This window comes from Tupaia chinensis, unplaced genomic scaffold (genome assembly GCF_000334495.1).
Source record: "Tupaia chinensis unplaced genomic scaffold, TupChi_1.0 Scaffold000226_1, whole genome shotgun sequence".
Taxonomy (NCBI): Eukaryota; Metazoa; Chordata; class Mammalia; order Scandentia; family Tupaiidae; genus Tupaia; species Tupaia belangeri.
The window spans coordinates 6,644,979-6,663,993 of NW_006159701.1; the positions used below are offsets into that span (position 1 = coordinate 6,644,979).

A 19,015-nucleotide genomic window follows, 5' to 3' on the forward strand; every position below is an offset into this window, starting at 1 on the left:
CAGCGGGGGTGTCCGGAGGAGGCGCGGGGGGCCCGGCGAGGGTCCGGCCCTGGGGGCCCCCGGCTCGAGTCCTGAAGAGGCTCTGGAGCTGCAGGTGAGTGGAGCTGCCGCCCCGGGCTGGAACTTGGGGGACTGAGGGGAGGAGGCCGTGGCTCAGGTTCGGGTCCTGACCCCGGTCCTACTCGCTGTGTGACCTTGGACGCGTCTCTGTCCCTCCTCTCGGCGTCGAAGGTGAAATGGAGGCGGAAGGGTCCGCCGAGAGTTGGTCGGATGGAGGTTTCGGAAGGAACCCCTGCTTTCCTCCTAGGACATTGTCCGCGAAGCGCGAGCGTGGGGGTGCCTTTAAGTCTCTGAGTGACCTTGGGCAAGTCCCTTGCTGTGGTTTTGGCTCTCACTTTGTTCATCCACAAAGTGAGTGGGCTAACCTCTTTGAAGGTCTGCTTAATGTGGGCGTTTTACGTACATGGGGACAGGGAAGTGAGCGCCCATTCACCGTCCGCCTTCCCTTTAGGGGTGTGATGGGGTATCCTCTCAGGTCCGACTAGACCCTGGCTCCATTCCCCTCAGTTCCTCGGTCCTGCGGTCCTGTTTGTTCTCCCGCCCTCCTTGGAACTGGGGGAGTGATTTCATCCAAGGGTGGGCGCCATCTCAGAGGAACACCACCAGGGTCTTCACTGGACTGAAATCAAAGCGCACTTGCAGGGAAAAGTCTGATATCCCAGCCTTTGTGTTTGCGTTTCAGTGGCGGGGAGACAACATGAGGTCTCTGTCCCCAGCCTGGAACAGCTGAAGGAAACAACAGTCCAAGATGAGAACAACAAAGGTCTACAAACTCGTCATCCACAAGAAGGGCTTTGGGGGCAGTGGTCAGTATTGATTGATCTTTGGGGGTTGTGTAAATTGGCTGAGGTTCAGTCGTGCCCAGTGCCTTGCAATGACACACCGACTGGTGACAATGGAGAGGGCTTAACTCAATGAAGCAGCAACTGTAATATTGTAGCAGAGAGGCCCAGGCCCCTTCTAAAAGCATTTCCATTTAGATTTCCAAGGGAGCATTACAGATATTGCTGCTTAGTAGTGTTGGTTTCCTTGTGTTTATTAAAGATTTACTGCACATCTTCTGTAAAATTACAGTTTGCGCTAGTTTGGCAAAGAGGAGAAACAAATACAGTTCTTTTTTTTCAGTTTTTATATTCAGAGAGAGAAAAATAGCTAGGTTGCACAGAACAGATATGATCAAAGCATGAACCTCTTCTGTCTCCTAGGCATGGGAGGATAGGGCAGGACACAGCATGTTATTCTGCACTGAACCAGAATCCGAGTACTAGTTCTGCTTCTAATTTTCACTGTGACCTCAGGCAAGCCCCTAGTTCACCACCTCTGCAAATTCAAAGGGGCTTTAGAATAATTTCTCTTAGCTCCTTGAGTTAATAAATCTGTAGGTAAATGGCACTTCATGGTAGGTTTTTTTTTTTTCTATTGTAAAGGAATCATTTTGTTTTGTTTTATTGTTTTAGATTTTTGCCTTATGGTGCATGTGCTCACTGGAGACAGACAGAGGGAAAGTGAGAAATCACCCCCTCATGGGGATTGCCCACACCTAAATCCCTTCTCCATTCTCCTCTTAGGATTTTGGGTACACACACATATGTGTCTGGTGTGATTTTCTTTTCTTTTTTGAAGAGGTTTTTGCTATAGGGTGCATGTGCTTGCCAGAAAGAGAGACAGAGAGACAGAAAGCAAGAAATCACCCCCCAGTGAGGATGGCCATGCCGCAATCCCTTCTCCATTCTCCTCTCAGGATTTTGGGCACACATGCACACGCGCCTGGTGTGAGTTTAAGCAACCAGGTCCGGGACTCAAATCGTGGTTGGCTGCATGGGAGTCCAGCGACATAGCCATTACGCTAACTGCTGGTTCCTCTGGTGTGATTTTCAAGCTGCTGGATCTGGAGCTTGAATTGTGGTGGATACCTTAATTTCCAAGACACCAGCTGGCCTCTCACTTCTGCTTTTTTTTTGGGGGGGGGGAATTTTCGCTATAGGGGGCATGCGCTTGCCAGACAGAGAGAGACATAGAGACAGAAAGCGAGAAATCATCCCCCAGGGGGATGGTCACGCCGCAATCCCTTCTCCTCTATTCTCCTCTCGGGATCTTGGGCACTCACGCACACGCGCCCGGCGTGAGTTTTAAGCTACTGGGTCCAGGACACGAAACGCGGTCGACTACATGGGAGTCCAGCGACATAGCCATTACGCCAACTGCTGGTTCCCCTCACTTCTGTTTTAACAACTTTATGTATTTTAGAAATTAGAATTTAGTACAGAAATTAGAATTCATGGGACCAGCAGGTGGTGTGGTGGTTAAGGGTGCTGGACTCCCACATGGTCCACTGTGGTTCGAGTCCCAGATCTGGTGGCTTGCTTTTTCATTTTCCCTCTCTCTTGCTCTGTCTCTTTCTGGTCAAATAATAAATAAATAAATTTAATTAAAATAGACAATTCATTTTTTTAAAAAAAGAAGAAATTGGAATTAACTGCACAGAGTCTTTTTAAATTTGTATCTTAGTATGCATTTGCTCCTATGTTATATATGTATAAGCTTCCAGAGGATAATGACTACCAAAAAGAGAAAAGTTTCTATATCACAGGGCGTTATGAGGTTTACGTAAGAGGATATATGTAAAGCATTTAGTAGCGTACCAGGCTTGTAAATGTAGCCATTGTAATTGCTGGGATAAGAATATAGTAGGCATTGCTATATTTAAGACAATTTCTGCTAAAATGTGCAGTCTGTTGGTAGCACTGTGCTTTGTATGCTGTTGATGCGGCCTAAACATTTGTGGAGCAGAATAGAATAGCCAGCAGAAATAGCTCTTGGCAGAGGGAAGAATACAGGAATACCATGTATATATAGTATATGTTATATCTGCAGTGTGTGCAAGCCCACGTTTTTATGTGTATATGACAAAGGTAGCTAAGAGCTGTACCCAGTCTTCTGCAGGACTCTAAATAAAAATACAAGCAACACATTTTTATTAGGTGTCTACCTGTACCAAACATAAAGATTATGGAGACAGCAAGATCCCTTGTTTCTAAGAAGCTTTCAGCTAGACAAATACCCAAGAGAAAATGATAAAACCAAGCAGGATGAAATGTGTACCTAGGGAAACTTAACTATCATGGGAGATAGTGGGAAAGTGTCACAGAGGATCTGGTAAAAGACTGTCAATGAAAATGTTATGCCAAGGGAGGACCAGCAGGTGGCGTGGTGGTTAAGGCGCTGGACACTCCCACGTGGCCAACCATGGTTCAGTCCCAGACCTAGTGGTTTGCTTTCTCACTTTTCCACACTCTCTCTGTCTCTCTGTGTCTCTCTCTGGTAAAATTAAAATAAATGAATGAATAAATAAAATTAAATAAATAATTCTTTTTAAAGGGAAAATAAAAGAAAATGTTATGCCAAGTAAAAGTTGGGATTAACCCAATGCTAGGCTCAATTTTTGTTAGTTCTGATTGTGCTTGAAATTCAGACATGCTTATTTGTCATGATGTTGGCATAATCAAAGGTGATGTCTTTCCCCCAGAATTAAAACCGTAAAATGGGTTTCTGTCTTTAAAGTTCTGAGTTTATTTATTTTAAGTTGTTTTTGTTTTTGTTTTTTGGCCACAGGGCATGTGCGCTTGCTGAAAGGAAAAACACAGAGAGAGACAGTGAGAGGGAAAGTGAGAAGTCACCCCCCGGAGGAGATGGCCACACTGTTATCACTGTTTTCCCTCGTCCTTTTAGGATTTGGGGGCAGACTTGCACATGTACCCAGCAGGATTTTCAAGTTGCTAGGTCCAGGGCTTGAACTATGAGAGTCCAGTGCCTTAACCACTGTGCCACCTGCTGGCCCCAAGGTTCTGAGTTTATAATAGTCAAAAGAGTTCTCCCCATCCTGGTAAGACGATGGGGGAGGATTTCTTTGGACTCTAACGTGACATAATCCCTGAAGTTTTTCCCTGATAAGGTGCTGTTGTCCAAAGTCCAGGTCATTTTGTTCAGTTTGATTTTTATGACGTGGAGAGATGGTGAGCTTTAGGTAGAGAGAACCTGGGTCCAGTACCACTCCTGGTCATGCTGTGACTCGCTGTTTATGCTTGGGCAAGTCTCTAGCTTCCAGGTAATTTCCCCCTTCTGCTGGATCCAGTGGTTTATAGTGAAGATCACAGTGTGACAGTGTTTTGAGAAATTCTTTGACCGTTGTGTAAATATAAGGGATTGTGCTGTATCCGTGGAGCCCTGGCTGCTTTCCTCCTGGCGTATGTAACAGGTGCATATTTGAGGGTGTCAAGCACTGTCTCAGAGGCCTAATTCTCACAGACCAAAGGCTGCTTTTTCCTTTGGAACAGTGGGGTGATAGAAAACCTGGGCTCTGGAGACAAAGGTACCTAAGCCCTGTCCCACCCAGCTACTCGCTCGCTTATTGTTTCTAATGAGAGTCCAGTGCCTTAACCACTGTGCCACCTGCTGGCCCCAAGGTTCTGAGTTTATAATAGTCAAAAGAGTTCTCCCCATCCTGGTAAGACGATGGGGGAGGATTTCTTTGGACTCTAACGTGACATAATCCCTGAAGTTTTTCCCTGATAAGGTGCTGTTGTCCAAAGTCCAGGTCATTTTGTTCAGTTTGATTTTTATGACGTGGAGAGATGGTGAGCTTTAGGTAGAGAGAACCTGGGTCCAGTACCACTCCTGGTCATGCTGTGACTCGCTGTTTATGCTTGGGCAAGTCTCTAGCTTCCAGGTAATTTCCCCCTTCTGCTGGATCCAGTGGTTTATAGTGAAGATCACAGTGTGACAGTGTTTTGAGAAATTCTTTGACCGTTGTGTAAATATAAGGGATTGTGCTGTATCCGTGGAGCCCTGGCTGCTTTCCTCCTGGCGTATGTAACAGGTGCATATTTGAGGGTGTCAAGCACTGTCTCAGAGGCCTAATTCTCACAGACCAAAGGCTGCTTTTTCCTTTGGAACAGTGGGGTGATAGAAAACCTGGGCTCTGGAGACAAAGGTACCTAAGCCCTGTCCCACCCAGCTACTCGCTCGCTTATTGTTTCTATGTGAATCTTTTTTTTTTTTTTTGGAGAGGTTTTTGCTGTAGGACGCATGCACTCACCAGAAAGACAGAGAGACAGAAAGTGAGAAAACACCCCCCAGGGATGATGGCCATGCCGCAATCCCTTCTCCTCCATTCTCCTTTCAGGATCTTGGGCATGCACGCACATGCACCCAGCGTGATTTTAAGCCATCGGGTCCGGGACTCGAACTGTGGTCAACTACATAGGAGTCCAATGACATAGCCATTGCTCCAGCTGCTGGTCCCCCTGTGTGAATCTTTAGCTAATCTAAACTTCAGTTCAAAGGGAACCTCACCTGCAAACTGAGGTAGTGATAGCAAGCTGATGGGGTTGTAAGGACCTCACGAGAATGTACACAGCATAGCTGTCACTCAAATTAGTATGCTTTCTTTCTTTCTTTCTTTCTTTCTTTTTTTTAAAGAGATTTTTGTCAAACGATGCATGTACTTGCCAGAGAGACAGAAAGACAGCAAGCGAGAAATCATCCTCCGGGGGTGTGGTGGGAGTGGGGGATGGCCATGCTGAAATCCCTTTACCTCCATTCTCCTGGGATTTTGAGAATGCACACACAGGCACCCGGTGTGAGTTTTAAGCTACCGGGTCTGGGCCTCCAACTGCAATAAACCACATGAGAGTCCAGTGCCTTAACCACTACACCACCTGCTGCCCTGTGAGTGTATTTTCTACTTGAGGTTGTTCATTGTCTTTCAGAGGATGAGTTAGTCGTGAACCCCAAAGTGTTTCCTCACATCAAGCTTGGTGATATTGTGGAGATTGCTCACCCCAACGATGAATACAGGTGAGTGAGTGTCTCACTAGGATCTGGGCAGCTTACTGTAGGAAGAGAGAGAGAGAGAAATCACCCCCCAGGGAAAATGACTACACCTTAATCCCTTCTCCTCCACTCTCTTCTCAGGATTTTGAGCAAGAATGCATACATGCCTGGTGTAATTTTCAAGCCACTGGGTCCAGGACTGGAACTGTACAAATAGCCATGTAGGATCCAGCTTCCTTAACCACCACACTACAGGCTAGCCCTCGAAACTTTATTTTGTCTAAGGGGCTTGAAGGGCGAAGTAGCTCTTTGCCTTTAAAAATACTCTCTAGGTTTTGATAAACCAATAGATTTTTTTTTAAATTGTTTTTTAATTACCAGAGGGTATGTGTGCTCTCCAGAGTAGAAGAGTGACAGAGAGAGACAGAGGGAAAAACATCCCCTAGTAAGGTATGGTCACACCACAACCCTTTTTATCTGTTTCTCTGTATTCCATTCAGATTTTGGGGACACACATCCATAATGAGTGTGTTTTTTAAGCTACTGGGGCTGGGATTTGAACCACAGTTGGTTGTATGGGATCTGACTTCCTTAACCATGAGACTGTACAGCCAGCCCCAAACAAATACATTTTTTTTAAAAGTGGTCCATTCTTCCTGTTTTTAAAGCTGAGATGAAAATTCTGTGAAAAATTCTGTAGTAGTTATCCATTTCCTTTAGTCAGAGTGCAGTTTCTTTGTTTCTAAGGGAAATTTCTGCCATTGTGCAGAAGTTACAATGTATCCAAATGGATCTATTTGCCTTTGGTAGGGAGTGAGAAAAGCCAAGAGACTATTTGCAACATCCTACTTTGTTGCTTTCTTTTCCAGCCCTTTGCTTCTGCAGGTCAAGTCCCTGAAGGAAGATTTACAGAAAGGTAAGAATGACATCTCTCTTCTCTAAGATTTGGTATATACTGTCTCAGAAAGTGTAAGAAACCACTCTTCATAATTTTAAGGAATGAGGACAGGTATTTCTCTTCTTATCAACTTGTCTTAACTCTTTAAAAGTTGTCCAATACCAGACCAGCCCCGTAGTGCAGTCGTTAAATGCCTTGCAGAGGAAGCCGGATCCCATATGCATGACCACAGTTCCAATTCCAGCCCTGAGGGTAATATGCTGGGTTACACACCTGTTTCTAGGATCTGGGTGGAATAGAAAATGGGAGGAAAAAGGATTGCAGCATGACCAGGCCCTGCTGGGGGCTTCCTTTTCCCCTCTTTCTCTCACTTTCTGTTTCTTTCACCACACCCTCTGGCATTTAAAATAACTATCTTTTTCTTTTTCTTTTTTTTTTCTCTATAGGGCGCGTGCGCTCGCCAGAAGGACAGAGAAGGACAGAGAGACAGAAAGCAAGAAAGCAAGAAATCACCCCTCAGGGGGGATGGCCATGTCGCAATCCCTTCTCCTCCTTTCTCCTCTTGGGATCTTGGGCATGCGCACACATGCGCCTAGCGTGAGTTTAAACCACTGGGTCTTGGACTTGAACCGCGGTCGACTACATGGGAGTTCAGCAGCATAGCCATTATGCTAACTGCTGGTCCCAATAACTATCTTTTTAAATTGTCAGGTATTAAAACTGCCATGGAGGGATCAGCAGATGGCGTACTGGTTATGTCTCTGGATTCCCTTGTGGTCAACTGCAGTGAGTCCCCAGACGCGGGGACCTAAAATTCACACTGTGTACATGTGCATGCGTGCCCGAGATCCTGAGTAGAGAATGGAAGAGAAGGGATTGCGGTGTGGCCATCCCCCCGGGAGGTGATTTCTCACTTTCTGTGTCTCTTTCTCTCTGTCCAGTGAATGTACTCACCCTATAGCAAAAATCTCTCTTTAAAAAACAAGAGTTAAGGTTTCTGTAAAACCTAAAAAAAATAATTTAAAGAATTTTGTTATTTAATTTTATTATTATTGTTATTATTTTTCAGTTTTGACCAGAGAGAGACAGAGAGAGGGAAAGTGAGAAAGTAGGCCAACAGGTTCGGGACTCGAACTGAGGTTTGTCATGTGGGAGTCAGCACCTTTAACTACCACGCAACCTGCCGGCCCCATAAAACCTTAATTCTAAGTGTCCTTCATAGGCTCACTTCATTTCCTGCTATCAGTTGTATTTCTTTTTTCTCCACGTTTTATTTTGTGAGAGAGACACAGAGAGGGAGAGGGAGAAAGCACCTTCAATAGACTGGGGTCATATTGTAGTATCTTCTCCATTTCTCTGCCCTGTTGGGATTTTAGGCATGCTCACACGTGCACCTGGCATTTTTTTCAAGGGTAGGATTTGAAATGAGCTGCTGGCTATGTGGAAACCAGTTCCCTTAACAACCAGGGCACAGATCTGACCCTGTTATGTTTCTTTTATTTTTTTTTAAGACTTATTTTATTGAGCTTTATTTATTTTCATTTGGCCAGAGAGGGACAGAGTAAGAGAGAAAGAGAGAAAGTGAGAACGCAAGCAGCCAGATCCGGGACTTGAACCATGGTAGGCCATGTGGGAGCCCAGCGCCCTTAACCACCACACAACATGCCAGCCCCTGTTTTTTTTTTTTCGTTTTTCTTTTTTGGAGAGGTTTTTGCTATAGGGTACATACGCTTGCCAGAAAGACAGACAGAGACAGAGAGACAGAAAGCGAGAAATCACCCCCTGGAGGGGATGGCCATGCCACAATCCCTTCTCTTCCATTCTCCTCTCAGAATCTTGGGCATGCATGCACATGTGCCTGGCATGAGTTTAAGTCACCGGGTCTGGGACTCAAACCGCAGTTGACTACATGGGAGTCCAGCAACATAGCCGTTACGCCAACTGCTGGTCTCTGCCCCCCCTTTTTAAAAATTTTTTTATTTATTCATTCATTTCTTTTAATTTGACCAGAGAGAGATAGAGGGAGAGAGAGAAAGTGAGAAAACAAGCCACCAGGTCCAGGACTTGAACCGCAGTCAGCCATGGGGGAGTGTCCAGCACCTTAAGCACCACGCTACCTCCTGGTCCCTATCCACCCCCCCTTTTTTTAAGAATTATTTAATTTAAAAAAATTTTAAAGAATTTTTTATTTAACTTTATTTATTCATTCATTCATTTATTTATTTATTTTTAAAAATTTGACCAGAAAGGGATAGTAAGTGGGAGAGAGAGGGAAAGTGAGAAGTCAAGCCGCCAGGTCCAGGACGCGAACCGTGGTCAACCATGTGGGAGTCCAGCACTATTTACCACCATACCACCTGCTGACCCCCTTTTTTAAAATAAACATTTATTTATTTATCTGTTTATCTGTCATGATTTTCAAGTCGCCGAGTCTGGGACTCAAACCTTGTTCAGCCATATGGGAATCTAGCACCTTATCCACCGTGCCACCTGCTGGCCTCAGATAATGTGTATTACCCATTGCAAATGATCATTTGTGTTGCTTATTGAAGGCCTGAGCATTTATGATAGGAAGTGTTACCTGACCCATATTTCCTCCCTGTTTCAGAAACTATCAGCGTGGACCAGACTGTAACTCAAGTGTTCCGGCTCAGACCTTATCAGGACGTCTATGTGAACGTTGTAGACCCCAAGGTCTGTCTTTGTTGTACACCTCAATATCTTTTTGGAAATAAGCCATTCAAATGATTGGTAGCGTGCAGGTTGAAGCTTGTCTTTATAAGATTCTATAAATAAAGCTGTATGTACCTTTTTTTGTTCAAATACTAAAACTTGGGGCTAGTAGGCAGTGAAGTGGTTAAGGGACTGGAGTCTCACATGGCCAACCATGGCTCAAGTCCTAGACCTGTTAGCTTATTTTCTTATTTTTTCTTTCTCTGTCTCTCTCGTGAGCACATGCGCCCTATTGCAAATTATTTTTAAAAAGTAATAAATACATTTAAAAATTCTAAAATATATGCATTCTAATTCTTTTCTTTTTTGGAGAAACTTTTGCTATAGAGCACATGTACTCGCCAGAAAGACAGACAGAGTCAGAGAGACAGCAAGAGAGAAATCACCCCTCCCGCCCAGGGATGGCCACGCCCCACTCCCTTCTCCTCCATTCTCCTCTTGGGATCTTGGGCACGCATGCACATATGCTCGGTGTGAGTTTAATCCACCGAGTCCAGGACTTGAACTGTGGTTGACTACATGGGAGTCCAGCGACATAGCCATTACGCCATCGCTGGTCCCTGCTCTAATTCTTAAAGAAGTAATGCTATGGGACCAGCAGGTGGTGTGGTGGTTAAGGTGCTGGACACTCCCACATGGCTGACCATGGTTTGAGTCCCGGACCTGGCAGCTTAAAATAAATGAATAAATAAAATCAAATAAATAATTATATAAAAAAAAGAAGTAATGCTATAATAGGTAAAAATCATTGTCCAGAGGGGTGTGCTTTTCAGAGAAAGAGAGAGGGAAAGTGAGAAAGCATTCTCCAGTGGGGAAGGCCATGCTGCTGTCCCTTGTCCGTTTTTCTCATGGGCTATTCGGCACACACGTACACATGCCCAGGATGTTTTTCGAGCTGCCCAGTTCATTACTTAGACTGCAGTCAGCCAGGTGGTATCAGCCATCTTAACCACCATACCACTTGGCTGGCCATAGAAGGTGTCACTGACATATAAGGCAGCAAAGCACATGGCTCAATGTCATGTTCACGTGCCAGAATTAAGATGAAAATACATGGACAGGTGATTGAGTTGGTCCCTCATGGCCAGCTGTGTGGGTCAAGTCTTGACCCTGTGATTTGAAAAGCACGCTGGGTATGTGTACACATATGTCCCAAATCCCAACAGGTGGAGAAATAGAAAAGAAGGGATGACAGTGGTATGACCATGTCCCACTGGGGAGTGCTCTCTCTCTCTGTTTTTCTCCGTTGAGTGCATATACCCAGTCTTGACAACAACGGCAACAACATTAAAACTAAGCATTAGTACTCTAGTATTTTTTGTACAAAATGTGATACAACTGGTGTAGTTTATTATTTTTTTTTTAGAGATTTTTGCTATAGGGCGCATGTACTCGCCAGAAAGAGACAGAAAGAGAGACAGAAAGTGAGAATTCACCTCCCGGTGGGATGGCCACGCCATAATCCCTTCTCCTCCATTCTCCTTTTGGGATCTTGGGCACATATACAAATGCACCCGGTGTGAGTTTAAGCCATCAGGTCCAGGACTCAAACCGCGTTCAACTACATGGGAGTCCAGCAACATAGCTATTATGGCAACTGGTGGTCCCGGTGTAGATATTTTTTTTAAGAATTATTTAACTTTATTTTATTATTATTTTTTAGAATTTGACTAGAGAGGGAGAGACAGAGAGACAGAGAAAGTGAGGAAGCAAGCTGCTAGGTCTGGGACTCAGACTACAGTCAGCCATGTGGGAGTCCAGTGTCTTTAACCACCACCCCACCTGCCAGCCTCCAACTGGTGTAGATCTTTTATGGACTTAGCACTTGTATTTGAAGGCCTTCCTTGACAGGATAAAATTACTATTTTTAAATTTGCTACAAGGCATGTACACTGGCTAGAGAGAGAGGGAAAGTGAGAAATCACCCACTGAGGGGGGTGATGGTCATGCTGCAGTCCCTTCTCCATTCTCTTCTCAGGATTTTGGGAACACATGCACATGTGCCCAGCATATTTTTCAAGACACCGGGTCCGGGACTCAAATGGTGCAGTCAGCCATGTGAGATCCAACCTTCCTAACCACCACACCATCTGGTTGGTCCCAGCAAGAGATTTTTAATTATTTTAGTCAAGATTCTACTGTCAAATGATCTTCCAATGTTTTTATTTTATTTTATTTTTTTTTGGCAGAAGGTTTTATTTTTCTATGATGAGTGGGCATTATCTTACAATATGAGTTATGGCAAAATAATGCAGAGAGTTACATTTGATTATTTTTTTTAGGATGTCACCCTTGACCTAGTGGAATTAACTTTTAAGGATCAATATATTGGCCGTGGGGATATGTGGCGACTGAAGAAAAGTTTGGTAAGATGTGATTTTTTTTTTAGTAGTATTTAAGTAATCTTTCTCTTTTAAAAACATTTTTTTATATACTTAATTCCATTTGTTCTTATTATTTTTAATTTGACCACAGAGAACCAGAGAGAGAAAGAAAGCAATCTGCCAGGTCTGGGACTTGAACCATAATTGACCATGTGGGAATCCAGTGCCTTTAACCACCATACCACTTGCCAGCCTCAGTAATCTTTATCTTATAAATCTAGAAGATCTAACAGTGAAAAGAATATAAATCATTTCTCATCCTCGCATCTAAATTATTATAAGCATCTTTTCTTTCTTTTTTTAGTAATTACTTTATTTAACTTTATTTATTTATTTGACCAGTGAGGGACAGTGTGAGAAAGAGAGAGAGAAAGTGAGAAAGCAAGCTGCCAAATCTGGGACTTGAACTGCGGTCAACCATGTGGGAGATCAGCGCCCTTAACCACCATGCCACCTGCCGGCCCCGATTACTGTAAACATCTTATGTATCCTCTTTTCTTTAGTTTTTATGACCTCTTTTGTTTATTGTTACAGTTTTTATACTACATTTTAGATTTTTTTTAAAGAATTTTTAAAATTTTAACTTTATTTATTATTATTGTTACTTTCCAGTTTGATCAGACAGACATAGAGAGAGAGGGAAAGTGAGAAAGCAAGCCACCAGATTCAGGACTTGAACCATGGTCGGCCATGTGGGAGTCCAGCGCCTTTAATCACCATGCCACCTGCTGGCCCCACTACATTTTAGATTTGAATAGGAAGTTGTACTATTATTTTACATTTTAATGACACTTTGATTTTGAGATTTCACTTGATCTCATTTGCAGAAATCTCCTCCTTTTGGACCAATATTTATTTTTGTTAAATTATCGTTGTAAAAACTAAGATTGAAACATATTTGCCCAATGCTAGACAGCTTGCAAGCAGTTGATGCTGGGCTAGAGCCCAGATCTTGCAGCTTCTAGGTCCTACTACTTTCTGCTGTGCCCCTCTTCTACATTCCTTATTTATTTATTTTTATACATATTTGCTTTCTTAAACAATCACTTCATCACAATTGTAAGCTAGGCCTGAAAATTCTCCATATTAGAGTTTTTGCATTTTATCAAACTACAAGTTATATATGGGTTGGAGAGGCTTTAAGAAGTTCTTGGGAGGGACTGGCAGGTGGCACCATGGTTAAGGGTGCTGGACTCCCACAGAGCTGACCATGGTTCGAGTCTCGGACCTGTCTGTCTCTCTCTGGTCAAATTAAAAAATAACAAATAACAAAATTAATTTTTTTTAAAAAAAAGAAGTTCATAAGAGAGAGGTATTATGAAAAAAAATGTGCATGGATTTCAGAATGTTTTGGGACCAAAACAAACTTACATTATACTGTTAATACTTGTATTATAATTGAGGGACCAGCAGGTGGCATAATGATTATGTTGCTGGACTCCCACATAGTTGACTACAGTTCGAGTCCTAGACTGGTGGCTTAAACACACTGGGCACGTATGGATCTGTGCTCAAAATCCCGAGAGGAGAATGGAGGAAAAGAAATTGTGGCATGGCCATCACACCTTAGGGGTGATTTCTCGCTTTCTGTCTGTTTCTCTGGCGAGTGCATGTGCCTTATAGCAAAAATCTCTCTTTAAGAAGAAAATATTTTATCCTGAATTTATGAAGTCCCTTTTTAGGTAGGATTTTTTTTTTTCAGGTAGGATTCTTATATAATATATATTTTCAGGAAAAAATTCTGCTTCTTTTTAATTTGGTGAGAAAGGGTTCTATTTTCTAAATTAAGACTAAGCTATAGTATATTTAAATGAGTTTATAAACTTAGATACATGTATGTAAATTTTTGTAAAGATAAGTATGTCTGTGAAGATGGACGCCCTGCTATTTCCTACCTGATCTTTACTATTGTCTGTACTTGGTGAACTTTTTTTTTTTTAAAGACTTCAGTTTTATTTATTCATTCATTTATTTTAATTTGGCCAGGGAGAGACAGAGAGAGAGAGAAAGTGGGAAAGCAAGCCACCAGGTCTGGGACTCAAACCACAGTCGGGCATGTAGGAGTGTCCAGAGCCTTAACCACCATACCACCTGCTGGTCTCCATGTACTTGGTGAACTCTTAAACACCCAATGTTTAACCTGCCCTAGCAGGCTTTCCTGTGGGGTAAAAAAAATAACCCCCAAGCTAATTGAACTTTGGGTTATTAGAAAAGATGAGAAAGCCAAGAGAGCTTGCTTGTGACTTTTCTAGGCCTTGGTATGTTGAATCAATCTCTCTCCCCCTCTTAGGTCAGCACGTGTGCTTATATCACCCAGAAGGTGGAATTTGCTGGCATCAGGTGGGTATTACATCATCACCCAGGTGAGTATTACATCACTCTAATTGGTTAGTAAATGGGAGGAGGATCCAGCGTAGTGACTGGGCTACAGAAGGGACTTGAATCATACCCGTATGAGGGAGACTTCACAAAGTTCACAAGATAGACTTAATAAGTTTATTTTGGTGCCTAAAAGTTTGAGAAATTCAGGCTAGCAGGTGGTGTGGTGGTTAAGGCAACTGGATCCCACATGGCCAACTCTGTGGTTTGAGTCCCAGGCCCGGTGGCTTGAAGAATACACTAGGCGTGTGTGTGCGTGCGTGCGTGTGCATACCCATCCTAAGAAGAGAATGGAGGAGGAAGGGTTATGTCATGGCTATCTCCTCTAGGGGATGGTTTCTTACTTCCCCTCTCTGTCTTTCTCTGGCAAGTGCATGTGCCTTACAACAAAAATCTAAAAAAAAAAGTAAGCTTTGGAAATCCATGTATAATGTTTTCTGTTTGTTTGTTTTAGAATTATTTAATTTTATTTATTCATTTATATTTTAATTTGAACAGAAAGAGACACACACAGAGAGAGAGAGAGAGAGAGAGAGAGTCAGAAAACAAGCTGCCTGGTCTGGGGCTCGAAACATAGTCGACCATGTGGGAGTGTCCAGCACCTCAACCACCATGCCACCTGCTGGTCCCTGTATAATGTTTTCATAATACACATTTTCCATAAACTCTTTTTTTTAAAAATTTTTCTATAGGGCATGTACACTTGATGAAGAGAGACGGGGTGGGAGGGCAGAGTGAGAAATCACTCCCCGAAGGAGTTGTAGCATAATCCCTTCTCCTTCATTCTCCTCTCTGGATTTTGGACATGCACGCCCATGTACCTGGTGTGTTTTTCTAACTGCCAGATCCAGGACTTGAACCTTAAAGTCAGTGAAGTCGGGAAACAGACTGTGTCTTTCCTACAACTTGCTGTGTATAATCGGCATATGTATGTCTAGTTGACTCATTCAGGGCAATGCTGTGTTTGAACAGTGGGTTCAGATGCTGCAGTCTAGTCTATGATAAAAGCTCTCCCCTGGGGCCAGCAGGTGGTTTGGTGGTTAAGGTGCTGAATTTGCACGTGGCTGTCCCGATCTGCCTCTCAAACCTCATGGCTTGAAAGTTACGCTGGGTGTGGATATGTGTATTCCCAAAACTCTGATAGAGGAGTGGAGGAGAAAGGGGTTGCTGCATGGCCACTTCCCTGGGGGGTTATTTCTCATTTTTCCTCCTCTGTCTCTCTGTGTCTCTCTACAGCAAGGGCACACACCCTATGGCTAAAACCAAACCAAAACAAATACCCAAAAAACTCCCTTCCATCAGGGTTGGCTTATAGCATAGTGGTTCAGCACTGTGCAGAGGGAGGTGGATCCTACATAGCTGACTGCAGTTTAAACCCCAGTCCCAGAGGCTTTCAAGTAGACATCCCCAGGGATAAAAAGGGATTGCAGCTGGCCTAGGCCCCACTGGGGTTACTTTTCATGTCACAGTCCACTCCCAGCCTCAGTGAGCCCTGATCACAAGCACATACACATACCTATTCTAGCTGGGAGCTCCCTGGACACAAACCTGGAACCCTCCTCTGTGGCTCTCTGGCCACAACAGAGACTCTTGAGATCTGACCAATTTTCTGCCCAGAATATTTTATGTAACTTTTTAAAAAACGATCAGAGAGAGACAGAGTGAGAGAGAGCGAGAGAGACAGAAATTGAGAAAGCAAGCTACCGGGTCCAGGTCTAGAACTGTGGTCTGCCATGTGGGAGTCCATTGCCCTTAACCACCATGCCACCTGCCAGCCCCATAAGTATCTTGTTTTGTTTTGTTTTTTTAAGAAAAAGTACACACAGGGTCTGGCAGGTGGCAGGTGGCATGGTAGTTAAAGGTGCTGGATTTCCACATGGTCAATTGCGGTTTGAATCCTGGACTTGGCAGCTTGCTTTCTTGCTTTCCCTTTCTTTCTCTCTCTGTCTCTGTCTGGTCAAATTAAAAAATAGTAATAACAAGGGGCCGGCAGGTGGCATGGTGGTTAAAGGCACTGGATTCCCACATGACCAACCGTGGTTCAAGTTCTGGATCTGGCGGCTTGCTTTCTCACTTTCTCTCTCTCTCTCTCTCATTCCATCCCTCTCTGGTCAAATTGAAAGAAACAAATGAATAAATAAATAAATAAACTTAAGTAAAATAATTCTTTTTAAAAATAGTTATAACAAGTGGAATTATATGCATAATCCTTTATTATAAAGTTCTTTTTTTTAAATTTAATTTTACTTTTTTTATTTATATTTGACCAGAGAGACAGAGTGAGAGAGACAGGGAAAGTGAGAAACCAAGCTGCCAGATCCGGAACTTGAACCACAGTCACCCATGTAAGAGTTCAATGTCCCCAACCACCATGCCACCTGCCAGCATCAAATAAATAATTCTTTTGAAAAAAAAAAACCACACACACATACCTGGATCTATCTGTCTATCTAGAATGACTTTTTAAATTTTATTTATTATTATTGTTGTTTTTTAATTTACTGTAGTGTACATATGCTCACCAGAGAGAGACAGCGAGAGAAAGAGATGGAGTGGGAGAGGGGGAAAGTGAGAAAGCAAGCCTCCAGGTCTAGGGATTCGAACCATGGTCAGCCATGTGGGAGTCCAGCACCTTTCCCACCAAATTTCATATCACATTTTAGAGAGTTCACGGATTCCTCGAAGCCCTTCCTTAGGTCAGCGTGTTGTCTGTGGGCTCGCAAATTAAGGGCTCCTGATGCATGTAACCAGCATACACCGAGACTTGTTTGTGTTGGATTATCTGTTCAAGGAGCCCTCTGTACCTGGTCAGGTCATTTGGGTGTAAGTATTGGAGTCGAGGGAGCCACTCAGAATTGGCCCCCCCTCACTTTTTTTTTTCTTTCCCCTTAACATAAGACTTGTAACAACTTGGGGTTTGTTTCTCCTTTCAGGGCACAGGCTGGTGAGCTGTGGGTTAAGAATGAGAAGGTCATGTGTGGTTATATCAGTGAAGATACCAGGGTAAGATTTATAAAATGCTCTTTCGATTTTGTTTTCCCACATCGTAGGTCTATGTTCTGAAATAAAAAACAGAACAAGCAATAGGCAAGAGTCTGATAATCTTGCGATTACTGTTTGCCCGGGTAGAATTGGAAATATCATCAGTCTCAGCAACTCTGATGGTTTACAGTTGGATCTGTCTAGTTCCTGGCTAATACTCATTTAATTTTTTTCCCAAATTATTGTTTTTTTTAAAATAATTGTTTTATTTAACTTTATTTACTTATTTTAATTTGACCAGAGAGGGACAGAGTAAAAGAGAGAGAGATCTGGAAAAAGTGAGAAAGCAAGCCGCCAGGTCCGGGACTTGAACCATGGTCAGCCATGTTGGAGTGTCCAGCGCCTTAACCACCATGCCACATGCTGGTCCCCACAACATTGCCTTTTTTAAAATTGTGGGTGATGGGGCTAGCAGGTGGTGTGATGGTAAAGATCCTGGACTTTCACGTGGCCATCTGTGGTTCAAGTTCTGGACCCAGCAACTTTAAAAGTATGCCAGGTATATGTGTATACATATCCAGAATCCTAAGAGGAGAATGGAGGAGAAGGGATCACAGTGTGGCCATCCCCTCCAGGGAATAATTTCTCATAATTCTTCTCTCTCTCTCTTTTCAGCGAGCACATGCACCCTGTGGCAAAAACCTAAAAATAAAAAATAAAAAAAGAAAGAAAATAAAACTGATTAAAAATGAATAGGGACTGATTCATATTTGTGCTTACAAATATATTACATTGGGACTAGCAGGTGGCATGGTGGTTAAGGTACTGGACACTCCCATATGGCGGACCATGTTTTGAGTCCCGGACCTGGTGGCTTACTTTCTCGCTTTCCCTTTCTCACTCTCTCTCTCTGGTTAAAATAAAATAAATAATTCTTAAAAAATTAATTATTAAATAAATAAATAAAAGTATAAATAAATAGGGTCCAGCAGATGTCATAGTGGTTATGTTGCTGAACTCCCACATGGTCGATTACTGTGCAAGTCCTGGACCTGGTGGCTTGAAACTCACTTGTGCATGTGTGTCCACGATCCCAGGATGAGAATGGAAGAGAAGGGATTATAGTGTGGCCATGCCCCCTAGGGGTGATTTCTTACTCCCTCTTACTGTCTGTGTCTCTTTCTCTCCAGTGAGTACATGCTTCCTTTGGCAAAAACCTCTAAAAAAAATTAAATTAAAAGAAATTGTGGGTTAAAACACGTCATAATATTTACCATCTTAATCACTTCATTTAAATATATAGTTCAGTAGTGTTAACATTTACTTTCATACGAAACAGATCTCCAGAACTTTTTCATCTTGTAGAAATGAAACTCCATACTTGTTTTTTTTTTTTTTTTTTTTAATAAAACTATGTTTTGTTTCAGGTGGTGTTCCGTTCTACGTCGGCTATGGTTTACATATTTATTCAGATGAGCTGTGAAATGTGGGATTTTGATATTTATGGTACTGTTCCTAAGTACAGATTATAACTTGCACTGGGGAGAATTTTCTGATTATTCTTGGTATCATTTTACAGTAAGCTCTTGACATTCTCTAAAGTTGTGTCCTGATGCTAAAAGAGATTGATGAATAGATAAATTATATATGTATGCGTCTGTGTGTGGTGCATGTGTGTATGCAAATCTATGTTTATATATAAAAGGTAGAATATACATTCCCTGAAATGCAGGGAAGTCTTTTTTTT

General features: G+C 42.8%; 1 protein-coding gene across 1 annotated transcript in view; it reads left to right on the forward strand.

The window, feature by feature from the left end:
• DEPDC5 (DEP domain containing 5, GATOR1 subcomplex subunit) overlaps nucleotides 1-19,015 on the forward strand; it is a 141,116-nt gene continuing 122,101 nt past the window's right edge. Inside the window, exons 1-9 of the mRNA XM_006147962.3 lie at nucleotides 1-94; nucleotides 743-866; nucleotides 5,829-5,916; nucleotides 6,762-6,808; nucleotides 9,399-9,484; nucleotides 11,806-11,889; nucleotides 14,198-14,247; nucleotides 17,220-17,289; nucleotides 18,696-18,774. Of these exons, the coding sequence (XP_006148024.1) occupies nucleotides 809-866; nucleotides 5,829-5,916; nucleotides 6,762-6,808; nucleotides 9,399-9,484; nucleotides 11,806-11,889; nucleotides 14,198-14,247; nucleotides 17,220-17,289; nucleotides 18,696-18,774 (562 nt within the window). The 5' untranslated portion in view covers nucleotides 1-94; nucleotides 743-808. The remainder of the gene's footprint in view (nucleotides 95-742; nucleotides 867-5,828; nucleotides 5,917-6,761; nucleotides 6,809-9,398; nucleotides 9,485-11,805; nucleotides 11,890-14,197; nucleotides 14,248-17,219; nucleotides 17,290-18,695; nucleotides 18,775-19,015) is intronic.